Here is a 25890-nt window from a genome sequence, read left to right on the forward strand (position 1 = left end):
ATTTTAGTTCCTGACATAATAGAATCATAGAATTGTAGAGTTGGAGTCGGATGACCCCCAAGGGTCATGTAGTCTAACCCACTGCCATGCAGGAATCATTTCCTATCCCACTTCTTGGACATGAGAGACTAAAAAACAATGGGCAGCCAAATTCTGGGTACAACCTCTCCTGGTACTCTGATGTTGGAAAGGTTTAATGTTAGAGTGAATAAGACATTTATTTTATAAAGATTTTTCAGACTCCTTGTGCAGAAATCTTAGCTGCATAATTGGGATAAATGAAACCTTATAATATGTTGCAAGTGAATTGCAAATTGAGTTTAATACAATGTTTAGAAAAAGTGAACTTAAATCACAGAACATTGCAATAAGTGAGGTGCACCTCAGCTGAGAAATAGCATTTCCATGATCTTTAATGTAATGGCTTTTTGCAAAAATTTAGGTTTGCAGAATTAATGTTTGAATTTGCCCTTGGTGCTTAGAAATTGCAGTTAGTAAATCAAAGAACTTAGACTGTAATAATGGTTTGGACTTGATAATCTTGCCATGAATAGAAGGCAGTTCTTGTAAAATGACTGAAGCTTGCTGACTTCCTTTGTGCCCTAATAATCTCAGACTGGCTCCATAGGGCCAGAGCAGTTTTTCAGAAGGTCCAGAGGTCTGCAGGCAAAGAGAAATGGATTACTCCCTTTCTGCATTTTATTGGCAGACCAATTATTTATTTTAATCTAGTGTTATTTCTCTCTCTTTCAAAGCCATGCAAAGCTATCAATTCCAAGGACGTTGACTTCATGTATGTTGAACTCCTTCAGCGCTGTAAGCAAATGTATCTCACCGAGGCAGAAACGGTAGATGACAACGTGTATCAGCTGCCAAGTTTCCTTCAATCTATTGCTAGTGTCATACTGCACTTAGATAGTGTAAGTGACTAGTTTGGATCACATTTGTGAGGCTTTTATTTGTATAAAGTAGAAGGCATTGCATATGTCCTGATAGCGAACTTGTTCTTCAAGTGCTAATCCTTTGGTTCACTACATGGTGGGGGTGGATGGGATGGAATATCAGCAGGCTTGAGACATCATCAGGGGTAACCCCAAGGTTTGCAGAAGCACCACAGATCTTTAGGGAGGGGGCAAAACGAAAACAGCTTAGTGAGAACTGACCATGCTCAGTGACCACCAAATGCACCCAAACTGTTGTGGAGGGGGAAAGTAGAACATGTGGAGAGGGGAGGATGGAGAATGACTCTACTTGTATGATTCTTATTTGTGATGAGGGTGATGCAAATTTTCTCTCTCACTAAAAAACAAAACCTACAACCCCTCCCACTTGAAAAAAAAATCTTGAAGATTTTTAGTGAATGTGTAGCTGCTATCTCCTAATATGCCACTGTTCTTCTTCTAGATTCCTGAAGTATATACTCCAGTTCTGGAACGTCTGATTGTGGTGCAAATAGATAGCTTCCCACAATACAGTGTGAAAATGCAGTTTCAGTGTTGTAAATCCATTATAAAGGTTTTTTTAGCCCTGGCAGGAAAAGGCCCTGTATTGTGGAGTTTTATGAGCACTGTGGGTGAGTTTTGTCAATTGTCTCAAAACAAGCTTTCTTCTTTATTGCAGGACTAGTTCAGGTTTGAGAAACATGAAAAGTAAGGGTAATAGAAAATTATGCCAGTGGAGTTTCTGTCATATTCTGCAGTGTCGCAGTCAGTGTAATGGGTACAAGACTGCACCCTTAGTCACAATGACTTTTTAGGTTATATTGCATATGTGGGCAATTCGTATGTGATTCTGCTTGAAAGTGAATTGGAAACTGAATTTGGCAAGAAACAGAATTCATTTGTTAACTTTTCTGCAGTGCCTAATACAAATGTACGTGCCTAAGTATAATTTTACTATTCTAGTTTCACTTGTAATCAAATTTACAATGATGCAAAAGGTATTTTTTAAATGTGGTAAATATCAGTTAATGTTATGGATGCCTCATGTCCTATGTAGGGCTAATAAGGTGTCTTCTGCATTGGACCCAGTGCTTTTTTTCTGGGGGTCTCAAGGGCACACAGTACCTGCACCCTTTTTTCCTAGAAGAAATGCAGTGATTGGACCCATAACAAGAATGAATCTTACAATAGCTCAGCTGTCTTGCCAGATCCTTTCTTTGGTCTGGAGGTGGGGGGGTTTGTGTGTGTGTGTGTGTGTCGCTGTTTGTTTTTATTTTGTTTTCTTTTAAACTTTTTTTTTAAAAAACCACCACTGCACATATTTAGGCCTCAGTGTAACATGGTAACTAATAAAGCAATTTGGTAATGACAACAGTTGCTGATTTGGGGCTCATTTTCAGTGCTAGAAAGATACTAGAATATTCAGACACTTTTTAGTCCACCTTCTTGATGTGTTTTCTTAAATACCTTTTTTTTCAGTGCATCAAGGTTTAATCAGAGTCTGTTCCAAGCCAGTTGTCTTCTCAACGGTAAGTGTTGTTGAAGTTTTGCTGAATTAGGTTTTGTGTTTGTGTATCCTTATTACTTGTGTTCTGTACAAAAACGTTTTGTTGCCCTCTTTTTCTTCCAAGGGGGTGCATTTATTAACAAATTGCCAGCTTCATAAATTGCTAGGGTTTCCCCTCACTTGCCATAGTCCCCTCATGAAAATGTGCATCTATTTTTACATGGTGCCCTATACTGCTCACCCACCAGGAATGTAACCTATATATTTTCTTCAGTAACTGTTCTTTTTTTCTCTTGATGAACACTACTTGGGTTTCCCCTTCTCAAATGCCCTTTCTTTGTTTACTGGAAGTATCAGAGGGTGCAAACATTAAATCATTTGGTTAATACTATAATTGTAGAAAACAAACTTTGGGGACTAAAGAAGTTGGTCTTGCTTGAACGTTAAGCATTAAAATACCATATGAAGTGAAATTTCCTGCTGATCACTTGAAATATCTTGTTTTACCTTGTTTTAAGTATGTGAATGTGTATTATTTGAAATATTATACATTTCTAAGATGGGGCACTTAACATGAGAATGCCCTTGACATGTCTTGGTACAGTGGTCCTGTGTGCTCTTCTGTCACTTATGTATTCTTCTGAATTAGGCAGTGTTCATTTCTGCTATCCTAGGATAAGCTGTGTAGAGATACTCAGTATTATGTTGCCTTCTAGGAATATTCTGGAAAAAACGTTTCTAGTTCAGAAGAGCCTCCTACATCTGGAGAAGTTCGAGCTGGGAAATGGAAGGTGCCTACATACAAGGATTACTTGGATCTTTTTAGAAGTTTACTGAGCTGTGACACAATGAAGGTAAAAAACCCACTAATGCTGGATCTTTAATTAAAAAAATTATGATTTACTTAAGCTTTACAGTGGTCCCGCGGGTTAAGTACTTAATTCGTTCCGGAGGTCCGTACTTAACCTGAAACTGTTCTTAACCTGAAGCACCACTTTAGCTAATGGGGCCTCCCACTGCTGCCGCACCACCGGAGCACGATTTCTGTTCTCATCCTGAAGCAAAGTTCTTAACCTGAAGCACTATTTCTGGGTTAGCGGAGTCTGTAACATGAAGCATATGTAACCTGAAGCGTATGTAACCCGAGGTACCACTGTACTTAAATGCTTTTCATTTCCGTTGTATGCATTTTCTCACCAAACAATACCAATTAAAAGAAAATAAAAATATTTTAAAATACAGTCATACACTCACAGTGAATAATTTCAAGGTTGCCAGGTGCAGTCTCTTTCTGCCTGCTCATGCCTCAGTGAACAGGAATATGCTAAACTTCCTCCTAAATGTTGTCAATAAGGGAGACATGGATACCCATTTGTGAAATGCCCTTCTTGGTGAGGTAACTGCCACCCAAAAGGACCTGTCATGGTTCGCCAACAGCCGTGCAGCTCTAGTAGCAGCACTAACAACAGGACCTCTACTGATTGTAGGTCCTAATATGGTTGATGCTGAGAGAGGTTCTTTTTTTGGATAATGGGATCTCAAGCTGTTTAGGCTTTTTATATGCTGCTACTAACATCTTGAATTGGGCCTGGTAGCTCACTGGCAGCCAGGACTGTTGATCCGTGATCCATCAGACTGTCCCACTTGGCATGCTGGCTGCCACATTCTGCATTAGCTGCAGCCTCTGGATTTCCTTCAGTGACCGCCCCATGTGCAGTGCTTTGCAGTAGTCCAAGTTATAAAACAAAAAAATAAACAGTTAAGAGTAGAGAAGCTTGGGCATACGTATATGTTTTTAAGAGATGTTTAAAGGCCATTGCTGACTCTACTTCAAAAATTACCCGAGGGAGGATGTTCCAGGTGGTAAGTGTTATTGTCAAGAAGGCCTGCTTCTACACTGTCATTAAGTGACAGTAAGTTGTGGAATAATCAGCAGGACTTCCTCAGAAGTTCTTAAGCATTGGCTTGGCTTGTACTGCAAATTACTTGGTCTGTAATTTCAGAATAAACTCTGACATAACTAAAAATATGTTCTTCTGTTCTCCAATGTAGGACTCTCTGTTCACAGATGAAACGTTTCTAATTGCAAATTCACCTCTACAGTCTCTAAATCGGTTGTTATATGATGAACTCATAAAGTCTATCCTAAAAGTAATTGAAAAGTTGGATCTTACAGTTCAGAAACAGATTAGGGAAGAGAAGGTAAGACTGGATATTTGAAAATAGTCTCTCCCTCTCTCTCTCTCCCCCCCCCCCTCTCTCTCACCTTCTCACCTTCTGCATTTCTGCCCATATAACGGGTTCAGGGTGCACTTTCAACAAATGAAAATTGATTTACTGTTACATTATTCATACATGTATCTGTTTACACAACAGTAAGCAATAATTTAGTGATGCATAAGGATAGTCAATGTGGTGCCCACCAGATGTTGTTGGGCTACAACATCTCCCATCATCTCTGACCATTTGTCATGTTTTCTGGAGATAATGGCAATTTTAGTCCAGTATCATTTGGAGGGCACAACATTGGCTTTCCCAGCATAAATGAGCTTTGAGCTTGTGCTTTCCCTGGTACAACCTTTAGGTGGGAATCAGATGCATCCATTTTCATTTTCAACTAACTGAAGTTTAATTTTGTCTGAGTTGGGACTATCATGTGGTTACTTTTAACTTGGCTCTGACAAAGCAGAGTCAGAACATGTGTCAGAGGAGAAGCACAAGAGTTTGGAGATTGCTCACATAGCACTAAACTCGTTTAGTGTTACATCTAGATACAGCCATAGTTTTCATTAAAGTTTTATAGCCCATCTTTAAAAAGCCATTAGGATGGGTAGGGCTGTAAAACTGAGTGCAATATTTATAACACTTCTTAAGACTAAAAAGCTCATAATTTAAATTATATACTGCATTGTAGAATCCACCAACAGGAGAGTTTAGGAAGAAAGTATACATGATGAGATGCTGAATTGAGTTACTTTATGGGAGTGGAGACATAAGCAGATATAATTTGTAGAAGTACAAATTGCCATGAATAGCAGATATTTCAATTTTTATTTCTCCTTTCCCAAAGGCGTTTGTGAGAATGTTATAGTGCATGGAATTCAATTTCTAGCTGTCCCATCTACGAATGTATTTCAACTTGCCAGGCGGAATTACCCCCCCCCCACGTTGTTCCAGGAGTTCTCCCAATCTTCCCAGACCCAGTTACTGAGAGGATATGTGAAGTGGGGAACTTGCATTGTGTCCTTATATAGATCTAGTGTGGATGGGTCTTGTTAGGTGAATTTGGCCCATTATATTTAAGGGAGTCCTAAAAATGAACTGATACTTTATTTAAAGAACCCATCATATTTAAAATAAACATCCACAAAATTTCCACTAGATTAAAACACCATAAGTAGCAATAAAATTCAACAAATAGGATACTTTTTGCAGCACTGCTTTTCTATAGGATTCGAATTAATTGTAGAATAATTCTTTTTTTTCCAACATGCCTTCATCGAAGAGAATATATGTTAAATTAAAGAAAAATAGAGACAAGTAGGAGAGATACATGCAAACGCTATCCAGCCTAACCTGGTTGCAAAGACTGGGTATTGAGAATAAAAAACCTTTCATGTGGTTCAAATTATGCCACAGATGGCAAGTAGGTGCTCTGTAAGTGCTCTTCACGCTGTGGAAGAAAAAGCTGCTTGCCATTCAAAAACTCTGCATACTTCTGATTTTCTTTTCACAGGATGGAAGTGTAGCTGATGTTGATCTCACTATTCCTACTTCCGATCCAGCTGCAAACCTTCAGCCAAACAAGCCTAAAGACTTTACAGCCTTCATTAACCTAGTGGAGTTTTGCAGGTATGTTCTGCTGTGTGTATTTCAAGGAAATGCAGAACACATGTGAGACATACAATTCAGTTACATTGTGCTGGTACAGTTTATATTATGCTGGGGCCAGTGGGCAGCCAAACTCCTGTCTGGAAATGGCATGGCCTATTCATTGTTTGCTGGCAGTGTTTGTGAATGGGTGGAATAGACATAGTGATCACCTGCTTAGAACAGGGCACCCTGGGCCTGTAGATATATGGGGCGGGGGGGGGGGGATGACTTCAATTCACTGCTTGCTGTTCTCTTTATCTCTGCAGAGACATCCTCCCAGAGAAGCACGTTGAGTACTTTGTGCCTTGGGTTTATTCATTTGCTTATGAGCTAATTATACAGTCAACGCGGTTACCCTTTATTAGTGGATTTTACAAAATGCTGTCTATTGCCATGAAAATTGCTAAAAAAACAAAATACTTTCAGGTGAGATAACTCTTGTAAGGAGGGTAATTACCTGTTATTTGTTCAAGATAAAGTTAATGTTATGCTGCTCTGTACTTGCGTTGCATATGTGCTTGATATAATCGTGATTTTTTTCATTTTAATAGTTAAGAATTTTTTTGTATTTTTGTACCTGGCGGTAGTTCTGTGATGGAAATGGGCAAAAATTCAACATGGAGGGGTGGTGTGTTTAGGGAGATCCTTCAGCTGTGAAAGGTGGTTTTTAGCTTGGGTTGAATAGGGCGGCACTCTGCCTGAAAAACCAAGTATACAGTTTAGGAGTGCTCCTGGATTTGATGCTGATTGGGTAAGCCCAGGTGGCATCAGTAACCAGGAGTGCTTTTTGCCAGCGTCAGTGGGTATGCCAACTGCACGCCTATTGGAAAGGGACTAACCTTACCACAGTGGTTTATGCTCTGGGTATGACTGGACTGTACAGCTGTAGTGTGCCCTATTTGGGGCTGTTCAGAAACTTCAGACGCTCCAGAACATGGCTGCTAGAGTCATACTGGGGGCAAGGCAGACAGCATCTGTAACACCTCTTTATTATATCAGCTGAGCTGGTTATCTGTGCATTCCTGGGCCCAATTAAACTGCTGGTTTTGACCTTTTAAAGCCCTAAACAGATTGAGCCCAAGTTATTTATTGGACCACCTGCACACATTCCAGGGTTTCGACAGGAACACCAGTCATATCAGCCAGAAAAAAAACCACAGAGCCTTCTGGAAACCCATTGGATCCATTAGCCTTCAAGGGTCGACCATCTCAATAAGTCCTTGCCTCTGCAGAAGGGAAAAGATGCTGAAAGCCTAAATCTCAACAGGAAGTGATCTGGCCATGATAAGGGGCTGATGTCAATATCCCCCACTTTCAGATCACCCTTTTCCTGCCCAGTTGAGAAAGCAAGGTCCAGAATGCGGCCTGTAACATGTGTTGGGCCAGTGGCATGTTGGGCCATCCATACAGTTGTCTTGCAGCCATGAAGTCCTGAGCCACCGCAGAGCCAGTCATTTAGGCATGGATGTTGAAGTTCCCCAGAAGTCTGGGAGTCCTCAACTCCATCTGAGAACATCTGGGCAGTGAGATTGGCGGTAAACCAGCAGAATCCCTAATCTGTCTTGACTGTGTCAGGAACACAGGACTTTATAGATGAACAGCAGCACTTGAAATTTTGCCCAGAAACAACTTAACTATGAGATTCTATCTTGAGAACTGGCAGGATACATCCTTTACTGCTAGCGCTGTCTGCTGTGTTCTGAACCAGTTGCAGTTCCCATATAATCTTCAAAGCCAGCCTCATGTAAAGGTCATAATCTATGAATCCTGCACACATTGGTGGGTGCATGGATTCCCTCAATTATATGACATTATTCAGTTGGTTCTTTTTTAAAAAATGCAACACCAAGAGAAGACTGACACAATTTGTACAATTCTGCATGTTCTTTTGTTTCTCAGAGTGTCGGTCCAAAGAGTGAAAAGAAATGTCATGAAGATCCGGAGAAGAGCTCCTGCTTTGCTTTATTTGCAAAATTTGGAAAAGAGGTGAGACATTCTCTGTGATATTTCTTTGAAATATGTGTTGAGTCTTTTGAGTTATGTGTAATAAGTAAATTTGTATTTAAATCCATTCATTTCCAAAGATTGGTGTACTTTACTTGCTTGTCCAACATAAGACATTTGTCAAGATGATTTGAACTTCAGGTAGTTCTTAACATTGTTCAATTTTTCTCAATTTAGGTAACAGCAAAAATGAAGCAGTACAAAGATGAACTATTGGCATCCTGTCTTATTTTTGTGCTTTCCTTGCCGCATGACATCATCATGCTGGATATTAAAGCATACATTCCTGCTTTGCAGGTGGGTCAGTATGGTGAATAAGCAATACAGTCATTTCCCCCTTGCATATATGCTTGTTTTGGTGGAATTTGCAGCATGATCCTGTGTATGTTTACTCAGACATCAGTCCCACTGAACTAAATGAGAGGTAAGTGTGTATCGAATTACAGCCTTTAACATCTGCATTGTCACCATTCATTGGTGAATTAGTGGGGAAACCCAAAGTTTGAATGTCAGATTTGTATGGCAACCATGTGTGCTGTTCATAGTTTTATTTGTCTGTGCTGACCACCATACTTAACCTGTATCTCATTCTAGGAGTAAGTGTATTAAAATTATAACTTTGTATGCATTTTGTAATATTGGCCAATAGGATACTTACATCCAAAGACACAAATATATTGTAAAAGGGATACATTTGGAGCTCTAAATATCTGTTTTCTTTATGCTGTCTGTGCAGAATGCTTTTAAACAGGGCCTTAGTTATACCCCAATGGCTGATGCAGCACTGGATGCCCTGGAAGATTGGTCAGCCCATATTCCCAGATATATAATACAGCCTTACTACAAGGACATCTTGCCTTGCCTTGATGGCTATTTGAAAATTTCTACATTGACAGGTACATGCTAAAAATGAATACAGTAAAAAAAATTTTACTTTTTAAAGGTGTTAAGGTGTTAAACATACCAGTGTTGGACTAACCATATTGTGGAGTGGTTTGAATTTGGGATTTTTTAAAAAATCATTCATTGTTATATACTGTAGTGCAGGGTTTCCCAAACTTGGCTCTCCAGCTGTTTTTGGACTAGTTCCCATCATCCCTGACCACTGGTCCTGCTAGCTAGGGATGATGGGATTTGTAGTCCAACAACAGCTGGACAACCTGCTCTTTTGTCACCTTGCAGAAATGTTTTAAAATACACCTAATGTACTTTAATAAATACAATAAGTGAGCATTAATATATTGTTTCTTGAAAATTAGATGAATCTCAGAGTAATTGGGAGGTGAAGAAACTTTCTCGGGCAGTTCAGAAGGGATTGAACAAAGTAGTCATCCAGCATCTGAAGAAAGCAAAGAGTCTTGCATTGGTAAAATTCCCTCCTACCCTTTAAAAATAAATATATTTTCCATCGGAAGATCAAAGCATACTTTTTCTTATTTAGACATATGTGTTTTTATACATTATATAATTATGCATTGTCTTATTACAAAGATAATTTTTTGTGTATCAGATATATACTCAAGTAGATATACTTATCCACAGTTACTTAAAAGAAACACACACATAGCTGATTTATGCTTAATTTGTTTATACAGTGGGATAATCACAATTTGATAATTGCTTGTGAATGCAGAATACAGTATTTGAATCACAGTTACGAAGTTTCATATGTTTTATGTACAGTGGTACCTCAGGTTAAGTACTTAATTTGTTCCAGAGGTCCGTTCTTAACCTGAAACTGTTCTTAACCCGAAGCATCACTTTAGCTAATGGGGCCTCCTGCTGCCGCCACACCGCTGAAGCATGATTTCTGTTCTCATCCTGAAGCAAAGTTCTTAACCTGAAGCACTATTTCTAGGTTAGCGGAGTCTGTAACTTGAAGCATATGTAACCTGAAGCGTATGTAACCTGAGGTGCCACTGTAATCAGCTTTGGAACATGCAAGTCCACAATTGGTTGTTTTCGATACTGAAAGAGGTTCTTGCTGCAGAACTCTGCTCAACTGTCCACCTTGATTTACACATTTTTAACCTGTATGATTTCCAAAATACTTTATGGTCACTCCTGCAACTATTTACCAGATCCAAACACTGTAATCCAGTTTTCAGAGAAAATTCAATTTTACAGTCAGCAGTCTGAAAATTCTAGCAGTTAACAAAGAAAAAATGAATTGATATCATGGTATAATAATGGTTGAAAGATAAATGCATTGTATTGTCTAGAGCTGTGCTGATTTCAGCAACGCTTTGCTGGTTAAATTAATTTGAAGACTGGATGCTAATTTTGAGAGTCTGGGCTTCAAGAAAAGTGTGCTTACTAAGCAATTGTATGTGTGTCTACTCAGAAGTAAGTTCCTCCGAGTTCAATGGAACAAACTCCAGGGTAAGTGTGCATAGGATTACAGTGTTCTTTCAGGAACAGATAGATAGTCCACACTGCTAAGAATTAAAATTCAGGGAGATTTCAGTGTTTCACAGCAAGAACTACCATACAACAGCGTCGCTTTCCTTTTTCTTTTCTTTCTTTTGACAGCTTTGTTGTGAAATATTGGAGTCTTGTAGAATTAATAATAATAATAAAAATTATTTATTCCCTGCCCTCCCCAGCCAGAGCCGGGCTCAGAGCAGCTAACAGCAGTAAAATTACAGTAAACACGTAATAGAGAAAAAAAACCCAATTTAAAATACAGGTTAAAATGCAAATTCTGAATTATTTTCTTTCTTTTTAAAAAATGTACAAAAAAATACCTTTAGGCAAAAACAACTTTTTAGGAATTCCTTCTTGCAATCATATTTTATCTAGGAGGAGGATCTTTCATTGGAAGCAGTACGGGCTAGAGTTGTACGCCTTCTTGGATTTCTGGGGGGACAGATTAATCGGAATTTAGTTACGGGTGAGTGCTAAATCTGTTTTGAAATGCTAAAAGCAAATGACATTCTGATTTGTCTGGTAGGCAAGTATGCTTTTGAGACATGTCGGCTTCTATGCTTCAGGGTGCCCATGAGCGAAATGTGGGTAGTAAAGGTTTACATCTGCTCTGTCCAGGGACTCAATAACAAGGTGATTCTTTCCTCCCTATGAGTCCATATCGAATGTCAATAAACCCCCTTGGGTTGGATCAGGGCCGCCCCCCCAAGCTTTGTGTTGCTTTGTTTCTGTACTTTACTGTGTAGGTCCATGGGCTTTCCAAGAAGTGAGTCTGTTCAAAGGTTTATTTTATTTAATTTTTAAGTGCAGCAGCTTAAAATTTTCTTTTCTTTTCTTTAATAAAAAGGTTGCTTTGCTTTAACAGCCCCCCCCCCAGTTCTTCAGAATTCTACAGGCAGTGTTATGGACAGCTTCATTTTATAAAACTTATTAGAGGCCTTTGAGGTCCATCGGAAGCTGCAAAGTTTTAAATGTACAAGCAAGAGTACACATCACTCAGCTACCACTTCATTATTTTTAAATAAGTCAGAGCAAGAGACAGACCCCCTGCTTCCCCCTCCTCTCTGTCAATATATTAAGAAGGAAATCAGTGCACTTGACTTATTCCACAAAAAGCCCCTGAACCCATTTGTCTGCAATTTGGCAGACTTGATCCTTTCTGGAGGGGCTCCTCTGCCTATAAATTTGATTCACTTTGGCCAAAAGGGAAATAGCTGTTTTTACATTCTTACTATAGTGAATGGGGAGCACAGAGCAGCTCAGAACCTGAATTACAGGGAGGAGGGGTACAGAGTGACTCAGGAACAACTCAGATTAGAGTTTTTAAAAATTCAAACATAGATACAAGGTGAATCTTTGGGCTCATGTACACTTGGTGGTTGGACCACAGCTTGACTAGCTTTGTGTTCATTATGGGAAAGACCCTAAACATGTTGTATGACTACCATCATACAATAGCTTCTCTATTACTTCACAATTTTCCAATCCTGATATTAACAATCTCCTTTCTCTATCAGTCAGTCGTTGGTATAACTCACTATCTTGTTTTATTTGACCATTCCTTATTTCTGTAATCACGCAGGGGGCTTTTCCCACATTGTTTTTAGTTTTAATATTTTGAAGCACAGTCCACTTGGATGGGCCCTTCTTTTTCTGCTGATTGTTGTTCTAATAGGCTCTGGGCTTCCATCCAAGGTTGGAATTAATTAGTGACCTCTCACTGTCTTTGATCTTTGATGTTTCAAATGTACTGTCAAGGTGTACTTGGCAATCAGTAAGTCACACAAAGATTGTTTCGGTTTCCTCATAAAAACCCATTCCAGCTCTTGTGTAGCTGGCAGGCATACAGAGTTCACCACCACTCTTTTCTCAAACTGTAATATTCCATGCAAACAAATGCAGGAACGGCTAAGGGAGCTGGGCATGTTTAGCCTGGAGAAGAGGAGGTTAAGGGGTGATATGATAGCCATGTTCAAATATATAAAAGGATGTCACATAGAGGAGGGAGAAAGGTTGTTTTCTGCTGCTCCAGAGAAGCGGACACGGAGCAATGGTTCCAAACTACAAGAAAGAAGATTCCACCTAAGCATTAGGAAGAACTTCCTGACAGTAAGAGCTGTTCGACAGTGGAATTTGCTGCCAAGGAGTGTGGTGGAGTCTCCTTCTTTGGAGGTCTTTAAGCAGAGGCTTGACAACCATATGTCAGGAGTGCTCTGATGGTGTTTCCTGCTTGGCAGGGGGTTGGACTCGATGGCCCTTGTGGTCTCTTCCAACTCTATGATTCTATGATCATGCTTTGGATGGTAGTTCTGTATACATCTACATTGTAGATTCTACAGGGTGAACTTTGGAAATTATTCCCATGGTGTTACATTGATGAAAGTGTGTGCTAGTAAATGCTGTCTCATGCCCTTTTGTCAAAGATAAGCCCATGAGCAGAATGCTGGATTCTTCGTGGGATTAGTTCACAAGACTGTTTTGGGACAAGATGCATGGATGATGTGTTCCTGGAAATGATTTCATGTGTGTCCATCCACAGAAGTATTTTCAAAACCATTAATGCATGCCAAATGTGAGGTTGGAATTGGGTCTGCATGAGCCTCAAGATTGTTAAATTGGTTCAAATTAAATGTGATTGGCTCTGGTTAGCCTTGTCTGGTTTTTTACTCAAGAAAATCTCAGAGGCTGCAATGTTAGACATATTAACTTGGAAATAAGCTTCGTAGAAATAACAGAACTTATGAATGAACATGATTAGCATCAGGTTGAAAGGTTCTTTTTGCAGCTTTACTAAACATCCTGCAATCTTCTCTCAGTGGACTTCCAAGTAAACAAACTTAGGATTTGAGCCTGCTAAGGCATGACCTTATTTATTCATTCAGAAGCAGTACTTTTGGTATACTTGTGCACAGTTTGAAGTAATCTAAATTTTCTAAACTGGCCAGGACTTCTTAAGCACATAGCTTGTGCATTCTGTTGGACTTGCCGTTTTGCTTTGATACTTGAATCTGACCTAGGTTCTGAGACTTAATCTTCTAATTGTCTTCGGTTTTTCATTTGATGTAGCTCAACATTTCTGCTCAGAAATTTGTCCAAATTCTTTGCTTTTTTTCCTCTTCCAGAATTTGTACTATGACCAAGATGTGTCTAAAACTTGTTTTTTGCAACAAAGATCATATTAAATTAACATGACCATTGCAAAATAAAAATGGTTGGAAGTGTATTTCAGCATTTTTTCGCAAACCTTCAACCTGAAGTATGGTCATTGCTTTAGGATAAACAACTTAGAGCAATTTCAAAAATGTTATTAAGGTCATCTAAAGAAGCCAAACAAACTTTGCTTCTGGTTGAACTGAAAAACCATCCTTAACCTTATTGAATATCTAGTATTCAGCCAACAACATGGCAAATGTGTACCTAATATATTCTGCTTTGTAAGTAATAGAGAACCTTTGCTATTATTGAAGAATGATTCAAGAATTTAAATAGATATTGAAATATTTAGGATGCAGCTCTGCTTCAGAATAGCATCTGATAAAAACTGACTGTTTTAAGCCTAGGTTGAAATGTCTTGTTATCTGCTTAACACAACTGAGGTTTTTTCGGTGCTCTTTTCCAAATATACTAGCTGCTTCTACAGAGGAAAATATGAAGAAATGTGTATCTTGGGACACAGAGAAACGCCTGAGCTTTGCAGTTCCATTTGCTGATATGAAGCCTGTTATCTACTTGGATTTATTCTTGCCCCGTGTCACTGAATTGGCTCTTTCTGCTAGTGACAGGCAGACAAAGGTATTAGGATTGCTGCTTATGCTATCAAACTGATGTTTTTAATGAGCTATGCAGAAAACGCTGAATTGTGCTTAATATACCATAATACAGGGTTTCCCAAACTTGGGTCATCATCAGTTTTTGGACTACAACTCCCATCATCCCTAGCTAGCAGAACCAGTGGTCAGGGATGATGGGAATTGTAGTCCAAAAACTGATGATGACCCAAGTTTGTGAAACCTTGGCATAACATAATGACCCTGCTATTCTTAATTTCTCTCTCTCTTGTTACGGTATATGCATTGGAGGAAAGGTGGGGTAGAAATGTAACAAATAAAGATAATATTTGAGTTATCAATTTCTGCAAAGTATAAGACAGCTCTTGTTAAAAGAAGAAAGGGGTTTTAGCTTATTAGTGTTTAGCGTTAGCTCAGAGTCTTTGATCAGCCATCAGTTTTAATAACTACAGCTTAATTGAGAATCCAACCCAATCTTGGATTAGTAAAGTACATTTTCCAAGCAATGGGGCATGACTGGAAATTCCACTGGCTTCTTTTTAACAAAGGCCTGGAAATTCTCCCTGGAAGTCTCCTTGCTCTGTGTTTATTTTTTTGTGGAAATATTTAACTGAGATGACTGATTAGATCTCCTTTTCCAGGTTGCAGCTTGTGAGCTCTTACACAGCATAGTTGTATATATGCTGGGGAAAGCTGCTCAAATACCCGAAGGACAACAGGCTTCTCCACCAATGTTTCACCTGTATAAACATACATTTCCCGTATTGCTTCGACTTGCCTGTGATGTGGACCAGGCAAGTTAAAGAACTTTTGTTGCTTGAAATCGATTTTAGATGGTTAGCTCTTTATTTCTGTTTAAATATTTGGTAGAAGCTGTTGGGGTTATTTTGGATTTAAGTATATTTTTCAGCCACCTCCCCACAAAACAGTTTTTTTGTGTTTTATATCTTGTGAACCATGGAAACTGGAGAGAAGGGGAAAATGTATTTAAAATTTAGAGGATACTCGCAGTATAGATAGAGCCAGTCTGCCATAATAGAGATCCAGTGTGGTGTAATTGTTAGAGTGTCATACTGGGATACAAGAGACTGAGAGATCAACTCTCAAAATAAAGATATTTTGAGTAGTCTAGGCAATACATAATTTAATCTCAAAGGAGTTTCCACAAAAACACTCATACACCAAAATGCTCATGTGTTCTGTATAACACACAAAGGCCTCATAACCTTCAGGAAATCCCTCTACACTACTTTTTGTAGTATCTCTTTTATTTTTGGGCTTGCTTCTTTACAAAACTCAGTCCCTTGAAATGATTAAGATAGAAGGATGAATCAAGAACCATATGAAAACATGCACAAATCTGCATGGAATTCAAGATACCTTATGACTAAAAGAAGTTGCAGTTTTGTTTAAAAATGACACATATTTTTTCCACCTTCAAATACCTATGGAGTGAAACACATTTTCCTACAGTTATCATAAAGGCATTTTTTGAAGTTTTATGTAGTGGTAGAATACAAATTGTAAACTTATGAAACTGAAAAGGAAAAGCTATGTTCTGATTTATAGCAACAAACTTTTATCCAAAACTGCAATAATGGAAATACACAGAGGTCCAGTTTGCATGTGACACTTAAGACAAAGAACAGCTAAGCATGAGCTTGCAGGTCCTCGTGGCAGAAATTGTGGCCACTTCACTCCTCCCTGGTCCTGCTACTGTAATGCTTGTAATGCTTCCTGAAGCCGAACTGGCGTTTGGTTTGACATTGTGTCTGAACCTGGGCTTTTGATTCCCCCAACCAAACCACAAACACCTTGACTATAGCTCATGGTTTGTCTGGATTGCTTTAGATAAAACAACAAAAAAACCCACATTTCAGTTATGTCAAGACTGTTCAGTCCTTTATTCAGGTTGCTAAACATGAACTTCTGGGGAAAGCCCCAAGGTGTGTTGGGAATTAGTTGATGAGAAATCATCTACAGCGGTGGTTTTCAACCAGTGTGCTGTGGCAGCCTGGGGTGCCTTGAATGATGGTCAAGGGTGCCGCAGGCAACACTGGCCTCTGTCCCTCTTTCCTTCCCTCCCTCCTCTGATGCCCTCTTGTGTCTCTGCCTCCCAAAGGCTTGCACAGCTGTTTATTGTGGCAGCCCTGGCTACAGGCACCAGAGGCTAATGGTTCCTCTGGGAGACACCTCTCTTTGGGGCAGGGGGGGGGGCTGCTCAAAGACCAGGGATGGAAGCAGCTGCCTAAAGGACTCCCAAGAAGAGGAGGTTGAGGGAACACTCCACAAGGGAGGGTGTTTGAAAAAGGTTGAAAGGCTGCCAGCTGTGCAGGCAAGGGGTGACATAACTGGGCTCCTGAGCCCCACAGGGGTGCCGCAGAAAGAATGTAGTTGGTCAAGGGAGCTGTGGACTCATAAAGTTTGAAAACCTCTGATCTATAGTGTACCTGTCAAACATAAAACGCAATGTTTTCCCCCACCTTTTAGGTTACAAGACAACTCTACGGGACACTAGTTATGGAGTTAATTCACTGGTTCACAAACAACAAAAAGTTTGAAAGTCAAGATACTGTGGCATTACTGGAAGCAATTTTGGTAGGTAATTAGTAAATGCAAGATGAATAATCAATATTTTTCGTCAAAGGTGTTTATAAACACTTCATGCTCTAATGCTCAGGCTTTTTTGGTGAGAAGATTTTATTTGTCTTGGCATACACCATTGATTCACTTTCAGTTCAGTGATGTGGGCAATCACCCCAAACTTGTTCTTTGATTTGTTTTTTACTGTCTTGAAGCATGCAGGATTCCAGCTAAGTTTTGTTTTTAAAAAACGTCTGTATTACACTGATCACAAAATAATCCTTTAAAAAAACCAACCAGAAACCTGTTTTGAGTCTGTTTGCAAGCATAATGTGAAAGAAATCTTGGACAATTATTACAACCATAAGACATTCTCAAAGTAGACCTTGAGATATTTTCCTGTATAAATTTAGGATGAAAAGTGTGAGAAATCTCCCTACTTTTTTCCTTATCAACTGATTCTACATTACTCATCCAATGAAGAGTGCAGTACAGGTGTCAAGGAAATAAACTCTTATCACAAAATTCCTTTATGGTGAACCAAGCCCATTCTCTGTTTCAGGAAGGGATAGTAGACCCCGTGGACAGTGCTCTGAGAGACTTCTGTGGTCAGTGTGTCCGAGAATTTTTGAAATGGTCCATTAAGCAGAGTACGCCGCAGCAGCAGGAGAGAAGTCCAGTAAATACCAAGTCGCTCTTCAAGAGACTATACAGTCTTGCTCTCCATCCCAATGCTTTCAAGCGGTTGGGAAGTTCTCTTGCTTTTAACAACATCTACAGAGAATTTAGGTAAGCAACAGAGTTTGTATTTTTGCTATGCTGCATGAAAATAATAGAGGGAATGTTCATACTTTGAGGAGAGAGAATGCAGTGTTTACTAAAGCTTCCACAGAGATCAAAACAGTATTTTTATACTGTGGCTGAAAAATGGTGTGATATTTCTGGCAAAAGAAAAGGATTCTTTCTTGTCTAATGCTGAAAATATTAGTTTGCTTATCTAATTTTTTCATGTTTCATAGGGAAGAAAGTGCTTTGGTGGACCAGTTCGTTTTTGAAGCATTGGTTGTGTACCTGGAAAGTCTGGCCTTAACACATGGAGATGAGAAATCTTTAGGTATATGTTTAAAGCTTGTTTCAAAGTTTGTTTGATAGGCTTCATACTTGGTGCTTCAAATCTTGTAGAAATGCAGACCTATATTTTGGAAACTGCTAAAATGTCTACCTTGTAATAAAAATAAAGAAGCATGATTGGAAGGGCAAATTTGAAATAACATCCCTTTAAAATGCTTCTCATGTTCCAAATTTTATGTTAATTTACTTTTTCATTATTATGCACTTTTTAAAAAGTGTAAATTTGTGAAGTAAAGTGTATTTTTAGTATTGTGTACACAGCCAGAAACAGACATGACCTTTTAGAAAATTTATTTTGGGCCAGTTACCATATCATATTTTCAAAACATTTAAAACAGGCACAACCCAGCAATGTTGTGATGCTGTTGATCACCTGAAGCGTATAATTAAGCATAAAGCATCAAGCCTCAACAAAGAAAATCAACGGCGGATACCTAGGTTAGTAATCTCTTTGGATTTCTGAGAGGCATGTTTGTTGTGAGAAACAACACAACACATATAATGTAGATTTTAAATACTTTTTTTTCAAATTTATAAGCAGAGCAGTGTTTTAAGTAACTGACTGCCTAAACGCCCTCGGTCCAGTATACCTGAAGGAGCGTCTCCACTCCCATTGTTCTGCTCAGACACTGAAGTCCAGTGCTGAGGGCCTTCTGGCGGTTCCCTTGCTGCAAGAAGCCAAGTTACAGGGAACCAGGAAGTGGGCCTTCTTGGTAGTGGCCCCGCCCTGTGGAACGCCCTCCCACCAGATGTCAAAGGAAAAAACAACTAACAGACTTTTAGAAGACATCTGAAGGCAGCCCTGTTTAGGGAAGCTTTTAATGTTTAACAGACCACTGTATTTTAAAATTTTGTTGGAAGCCACCCAGAGTGGCTGGGGAAACCCAGCCAGATGGGTGGGGTATAAATAATAAATTATTATTCTTTGGCTAATAACTTTAGACTTCTTCTTTTTTGTAACCACCTTATATAGGGGATTTCCACAGACATCCATATGCTTGGAGGATGTTGTCATGTGGCTTTTGATGCAGTGTGGACGACCCCAAACAGAATGCCGGCATAAAGTTATGGAGCTTTTCTTCGAATTAGTTCCGTTGCTGCCAGGTTTGTATGCTGCAGCATATGTGAGCAATATGCTGCTGGTGTAAATATGGTGGCTGTGAGACAGTGAGTGACTTCTTGCCTTTGTGGTCTTTTGACTGTGTGCATGGTATCTTCACTTGTCCCTTTGTGAGAGCAACCAAACGAACCAGGAAGTCTTCCATTAACTATCGTTGCCTGTTTTGTCCAGACTTGGAATCAATGGTCAACTCCTTTGGAAAAGCCATGGTTTAAAGTTGGCTTTATATCCTGACTTGTTTCAGAGTTGTTAGCCATAGTTTTCTAGTTTGGACAAAAAGCAAAACAAAACTATGCTTGATGGAACCCTTCTTGGTTGGCTTGCTAGCTTGTTTGCATGCAGGAAGGAACAAAGGGGCTGCATGTGCAGCCATAAATCATAGGCCACAGAATTGTAGAGTTGGAAGGGACTCCTATGCTCCTTGTAGCTTGACTTATTAAACTGAAATATAAACCTCTGAATGCGGTCTGTGTGGTGAATCAAGAATTCTTCAGTTGAGCTGTATCTTTGCCTTGAGCTCACCAAATGGTTTTAGGCAAGTCAGTGTTCTTTTTAGCTTGAGTCCCCCATATGAATCCACATGAAGTCTTCATTCACTGGTGAAAAGTTGGATCTGAAATAAGGTATGTGGGTACCTTGTTAACATTATGGGATTTAAATAGCTCAGAATTGTAGCCTAAGAATTTGCTGAGGTCTTTTTTCTTTCTTTTACTAGATAAAAGTACTGTGAAATTGTCTTTCAATTTTCTTCAGGGTTGTGATACATAAATGATACAGAATATCAGGAATATCTAAAACATGGCTAAAATAAGATCTATAACACAATACCTTAAAATGTAGGGGTGAGTTTAAAGGTGAATAACATAACCAATTTAAAAATTGTAATGTATGAGAACAGCAGCTGGACAGGATGGTTTTAATGGGGAAATTTTCTTTCATGCTTTTGCAGCCAGAAAAGAGAGATCTAGCCACACTTTCCATTAAGAATTTGTTCAAATTTGCCAAGACATAGGCTATATACCATTCAAAGGTCCTACTTCTGTTTCTTCATCAGATAACAAGTCCCCATCTTCTTGGTTGGGTGATGTCCTTCAGAAACAAGGAATCTCTTTCCTCATTAAAAAATTTGAAGGAGGTGGTTGTGAGGGTGAAAAGATATCCGGAATACTGGCCCACCCGACTCTTCATGATTTGCAAGAGACCTTTAGTTTGCGCGCTGTTGTGCAATGGATGGATATGCTTCTGGCTTCTTTGGACTGTTACAATACTTTTATCGAGCAGGGAATGATCAAACCAAATGAGATGCTGGGTAAGTAAACTACAGAAGCAGCTTTTTTGATGAGTTGTCTTTCATAATCCATTAGAGCAAAGTGCATAATAGTGGGATAGCCACTGTTCCACACATTGTGCAGGCATGTCTTCATGCTCAGATGTTCCCTTGCTATATCCCAGCGCCCTGGTTCTCCTTTACAATGTTTGTCTTACTCTCCCACAGAAAGTTCAAAGTACTCTTCTATAGCAGCCTTTGTCATCTGGAGTTGTCTTACCTCCACAAGCTCTTATAGTCATCTTTGCTGTTAACCACTGTAGGCCACATTACGTGAAATAACATTCAGCTGATTTTTTTTATTACTCTTTTGGTATTTTAGTATTATTAAATATGTATCTAAAATATAATGTGAGTGGTGCAATAGAAGGGAAGGGTAATTGAGTGAAACATAGTTCTAGACAGTTGGGGGCAAAAAGTATCTTGGTTTTGCTACTTATTTCCTTCACATAATTCTTATGTCTAACAAAATAAGGTTGTATTTTATATTCTGAGGAAACTATTTCTATGCTAGTGCATTTTTCCCCTCCAAGCTACAAATATAGGGTCTTCATTCCTGACATCGTTGGGCTTCTTCCTGGAAAAAATGGCCTTGCATGATGTGTCTGGCGCAGAACAGTGTTTTAGCACTGGGTCCAAAGGCAACATGTTCAGTCCACAAGAAAGAGAAGAGTACAATTACAGCAAATGTACCATTGTAGTTCGAATTATGATTTTTGTAAGCATGGTTTTGGAGACCCACCAGCAGGAATTCTGGAAGGTAGGCCTGTGTTTGTTGCCCAAGGTCTAAACAAAAGTGCTGTTAGTTACCTGTACTCAATAATATGTGTTTTTTGAACAGTCCCTGCTCCCCATGCATCATCTACTATATAGTTTGGAATGTGATTTGTCTGTCTGTTTGTCTTTTCGTTTGTTCTTTATATGTTGAGATGCCTCTTGAGATTTCAAACTTGGCATGAGGGTTTCCCAAGTGGGGGCAGTGCCTCTCCATTGGTGTTTGGATGTTGGCCATTGTTTGGAATCAAGATTGTGTGCTAAAACATGGCTTTGGTGCAACTTCAATCTTTTTTGTCTAGGTTTGGCAGCCTCTTGAAATACCATCGCCAAACTCAGCATGATGGTTTCTGAGGGTGGGGGTAGTCTTTTTCAATGTTTGGATGCCAGGAGCCATTTTGATTCAAGATGGTGGACTGAAACTTGATTTTGGCATGTTGTTGTTATTGGCATCTCCCTGTCCTGAGAGACAATGGAGTGTGCCTCTGGGGGTGAAGCCAAACCACTGTGTTAGCAGCACCGAAGTGACCTCCCCAGGGCTTAAGCACTGCCAACTTGGCACAAGTGTTCCAGAAGTGGGGGAAGCAGTCTTTTTTGAGGTTTGGATTCCGGGCACCATTTTGAATCAAGATGGCAGACCAAAATGTGACTTTCTCATGACTTTACCTGATTTTTGGTGTGATGGGTGAAAACTCACAAATTATACTGTCCGTTTAAAAATCACAATATTTTGGGGTTTCTAAAAATTCCCCGGCAGCGCTGGATGCTTCCCATAAGTGGCAAATTATTTGCTAAATGGAACAAAGCTGTTTGTTACACCGAGGAGTTCAAAATAAGAAAATCCAGTAATTACTTGCATAAGCCATTTGCTGCAACCTAAAAATACTCTTTGGATCCCAGATTGCCTTTGCACATTGTAAAACATGTCCTCTGACCCTACTGATGAATGAGCTGCGGATCCTGTTACATGGGGTTAATTACCAAGCAAGGTAAGTGGATTACATTAAGACAGCAAAACCAAGAAGTAAGGTGTGAGGATCAAAGGGATCAAATTTTGCTTCTGTTGAGAGGTGCAGGCAGATAAAATATTGAATGATGAAACCTTGAATGTAAGTGAAAATGGTTGGATTATGAAATTAAAACTTCTTGTCTCATTTTTATCTTGTCATTCCCAGCTGCTTGAGAGACAGTTGCTTAATGAGAATCTGATAGAGCTCGTTGTGAGGACCGTCTGTGACCCCAGAAGCATAGGGTTTAATATAGCTGATGTACAAGTTATGGAAAAGCTTCCGGATGTTTGCGTCAGGCTTATAAAAGCTTTGATGAGATCTCCTTACAGAGAACCTTTGGAGATCAGCATAAAGAAAATAATAACATCAAAAAGGTAGGATGTCTCTGAACATAAGGATCTAATAAATGCATAAAACAAAACAAATGACTTATTGCTCGAGCCACATGCTTAGTATCAATTCTCTTTTGTTTTGCCAGCATTGAGGAACTTTGCAGTGTTGAGCTGTACAATCCAGACGCACGGTTGGATCACGTTAGGATTGGTTCCATCCTGTCTGCATGCAAACAGCTTCATAACGCCGGCCTTCTTCATTGTACCTTGCAGCATGAGGTAGAAACATAGCTTGTCATTTGTATCGGCATCAGCACTTTGTAAAGCAAAAAATATTTATTTATTGGAAGTAGTATAATGTAAGTTCAGTAGAGTAGTTTTGCAGTAACTACACTGCCAACCTATTATAGCATAACAAAAATTCAATATAAGGTGCTGTACATTATGCAGTTACCAGTAACCATGCTTCTTGACTGGAGGATAAACGGAGTGCATTTCCTTTGCAAAAATGGAGCAAATGCTTCCTCTCTTCTGCCTCCTTAAGAAGATTGCTATCACATGTTTGAATTTGTGCACTGTTGGGTGAATCTAATTTTGTTCACATTGAGGTTCTCGTAATGACAGCTGCTCATGAGATATTGCTGTTCTGGTGGCATTAAAACCATGGTGTTCTGATTCTTGGTTATTTGGGGGGCAGGGCATGCTTGCAGGAGGAAGGCATAACGTTTCCTTCATTCCTGATGATTGCTTAACTCCAGAAGGATCTCTTAAGAAGAGTTTGCAAGTGGCAAGAGAAGAAAAGGCACATCGTAACTTCAGCTTAAAAACTTTTATTGTCGTCGTCCCCAATGATTCTGAACTTTTTTTCCCTACTGCATTTTTTGTTCTTTTCCTCCTCCCTAAGGTTTCAGCTCTGCATTGCGAGACTGGCTCTAAACTCATGTTAGTTGTATACAAAGGTATTGCACCAGGAGACGAAAGGCAGTCCCTACCCTTGTTGGACATCAACAGTAAACGATTAGCTGAGAGTCTGCTGCATCTGGCTTTTGCTTTCGGTGTACAGGTAGGAGCCAGGCCTTGTTGATGCCATGCATGTATTTTCCGATGTTCATGTCCCTGATACTTCAGATTATCCAATTTTCTGATTGCTGCTACCCGTGATTTTAGTTAGCCACCCAAGTTGTTATCAGTATTGCAGAGGAGAAAAATTTAAATGGCGTCCTCTGTCATGAATAAGTTTAATCATGTCCTTCATATCTTTCTACATAGGTGTGTGTGTAGATACAGATTTCACTTAAACTCTGTGATGAGCACATTCTGTCTCTCTAAGTGGAGGAGAACGCTCTTGGACCCTGGCTTTTGCACAAGGGAACCAGGATCCTGTACAGTGGTACCTTGGGTTAAGAACTTAATTCGTTCTGGAGGTCCATTCTTAACCTGAAATTGTTCTTAACCTGAGGTACCACTTTAGCTAATGGGGCCTTCTGCTGCTGCCGCCGCCACACAATTTCTGTTCTCATCCTGAAGTAAATTTCTTAACCCGAGGTACTATTTCTGGGTTAGTGGAGTCTGTAACCTGAAGCATCTGTAACCTGAGGTACCTCTGTACACACAAAATCTCTCCCCTCTCATCCTTTCCACTAAGGGAACATTGATGTCGGAACAGCTCTGCACCTGAACAGCAATGCTCAGGAGACCTTTCCTTCTTTCTTTCTCTCTCCCTCCACCATATTGTTCATTTAAGAAAGAGAAATAAATCAAAATACCAACAGTAGCGAAAAAAAGAAAAAGCAGGACCTAGACCATGGTCCTCCAGAGTGATTGGCTGGTACCTAGAGCCCAGAATCACCTTATGCTAGCAGATACTGATGCTACTCTGGCACAACTCTTGAGCAGAACATTCCAAGCAGGTTGATTCTTCTACATGGGTCCTTCTGTTTCATATGCATCATATGCTGAACATACAGCTCTTGACCCTAGCTTTTGACACCTCAGATACAGTCAGAAGCATAGGCTGGGTCCAAAGATGTATTTTTTTAATATTGCATTTTAAATTGATGACACCCACCCTTGGGCCTTATGACGAAGGGTAGGTAATAGATTGAATGGTGGTTTTTAATAACAATCCCAATTTATTTTACTAATTGATCTATTTAATTAATTTATTACATAAATTTATTGACAGTTAATCCCAATAATTAATCTCTCTGAGACAGACAAAAAGCAGGATGCTATTGCTCAGCATAAATATTCATTTTTCTCAATGGATGGAGGATATCCTGATTCACCCAAGGTTATTTTTTTAAGGTTGTTAATTCCTAGACCCATAGTTACCTCAGGACCCGAGAAGGCACTGTAGTTGAAGAAAGCTCATCATATTAATTCCTCTTTTTCTCTTCTCTGGTTTGGTGTCCAGGATGCTCATTGTTTACTAGATTTTTGTTCTAATGTTGGAGTTTTTTTGAATAGCTCCTCAGACTGGGTGGGGCTCCTCCACCCAAACAGGATTCTTAGCCCTTCCTCCGTTTGTGTGGAACTGAGGATGCTCCAAAGTTGTAAAGATGGGGAAAGGTATACATTTTTTGACTGAAAAGTTTGCTAATGATGTTAAGATACACAAATGTAACACTTTTATATTCATTTCCCTATAGTGCATAGAGCTGGTGAGTCTCCTGCTGAACACATTAATGTTATCTGTGCCATTATCTGGAACATCTCAAAGAAACCTTATCAGTTTTTCTCATGGAGAGTATTTCTACAGCTTGTTTGGGGAAACCATTAATGAAGAGTTGCTGGAAAATATGGATATAGCAGTACTTCAGCTTATGAAATCAGCTCAAGACAGCCCCAAAATGGTAATGTACTTACTTTCAGCTGGCAAACTTATTCTCTCACACATTTTACTACTGAGCAACTGAAATAAAAGAGAGAGAGAGAGCAGTAACCCTACCTTCTTGTTGCAGCAAGGAATATTCTGTTTCCTGTTTTAATTCAGTAAGCATAATCCCTGTGAATGTTTGTATATGGCTGCCCCAGCGCTTCCAAAGTCTGTGCCTAGCGACAAAATGGGAAA

At 39.4% G+C, this 25890-nt stretch overlaps 1 protein-coding gene across 1 annotated transcript in view; it reads left to right on the top strand.

The window, feature by feature from the left end:
* The window catches only part of PRKDC (protein kinase, DNA-activated, catalytic subunit), an 86641-nt gene that overhangs the window by 9383 nt on the left and 51368 nt on the right, over window positions 1-25890 (top strand). The window contains exons 12-36 of the mRNA XM_053396208.1: window positions 756-920; window positions 1405-1573; window positions 2421-2470; window positions 3165-3302; window positions 4501-4650; window positions 6185-6300; window positions 6588-6747; window positions 8221-8307; window positions 8503-8622; window positions 9062-9221; window positions 9585-9691; window positions 11128-11218; window positions 14381-14544; window positions 15182-15334; window positions 17031-17138; window positions 17686-17912; window positions 18143-18237; window positions 18593-18692; window positions 19228-19358; window positions 20429-20683; window positions 21235-21461; window positions 22651-22859; window positions 22964-23096; window positions 23722-23880; window positions 25469-25672. Coding sequence (XP_053252183.1) covers window positions 756-920; window positions 1405-1573; window positions 2421-2470; window positions 3165-3302; window positions 4501-4650; window positions 6185-6300; window positions 6588-6747; window positions 8221-8307; window positions 8503-8622; window positions 9062-9221; window positions 9585-9691; window positions 11128-11218; window positions 14381-14544; window positions 15182-15334; window positions 17031-17138; window positions 17686-17912; window positions 18143-18237; window positions 18593-18692; window positions 19228-19358; window positions 20429-20683; window positions 21235-21461; window positions 22651-22859; window positions 22964-23096; window positions 23722-23880; window positions 25469-25672 — 3678 coding nt within the window. The remainder of the gene's footprint in view (window positions 1-755; window positions 921-1404; window positions 1574-2420; window positions 2471-3164; window positions 3303-4500; window positions 4651-6184; window positions 6301-6587; window positions 6748-8220; window positions 8308-8502; window positions 8623-9061; window positions 9222-9584; window positions 9692-11127; window positions 11219-14380; window positions 14545-15181; window positions 15335-17030; window positions 17139-17685; window positions 17913-18142; window positions 18238-18592; window positions 18693-19227; window positions 19359-20428; window positions 20684-21234; window positions 21462-22650; window positions 22860-22963; window positions 23097-23721; window positions 23881-25468; window positions 25673-25890) is intronic.

This window comes from Podarcis raffonei, chromosome 7, assembly GCF_027172205.1.
Source record: "Podarcis raffonei isolate rPodRaf1 chromosome 7, rPodRaf1.pri, whole genome shotgun sequence".
NCBI lineage: Eukaryota > Metazoa > Chordata > Lepidosauria > Squamata > Lacertidae > Podarcis > Podarcis raffonei.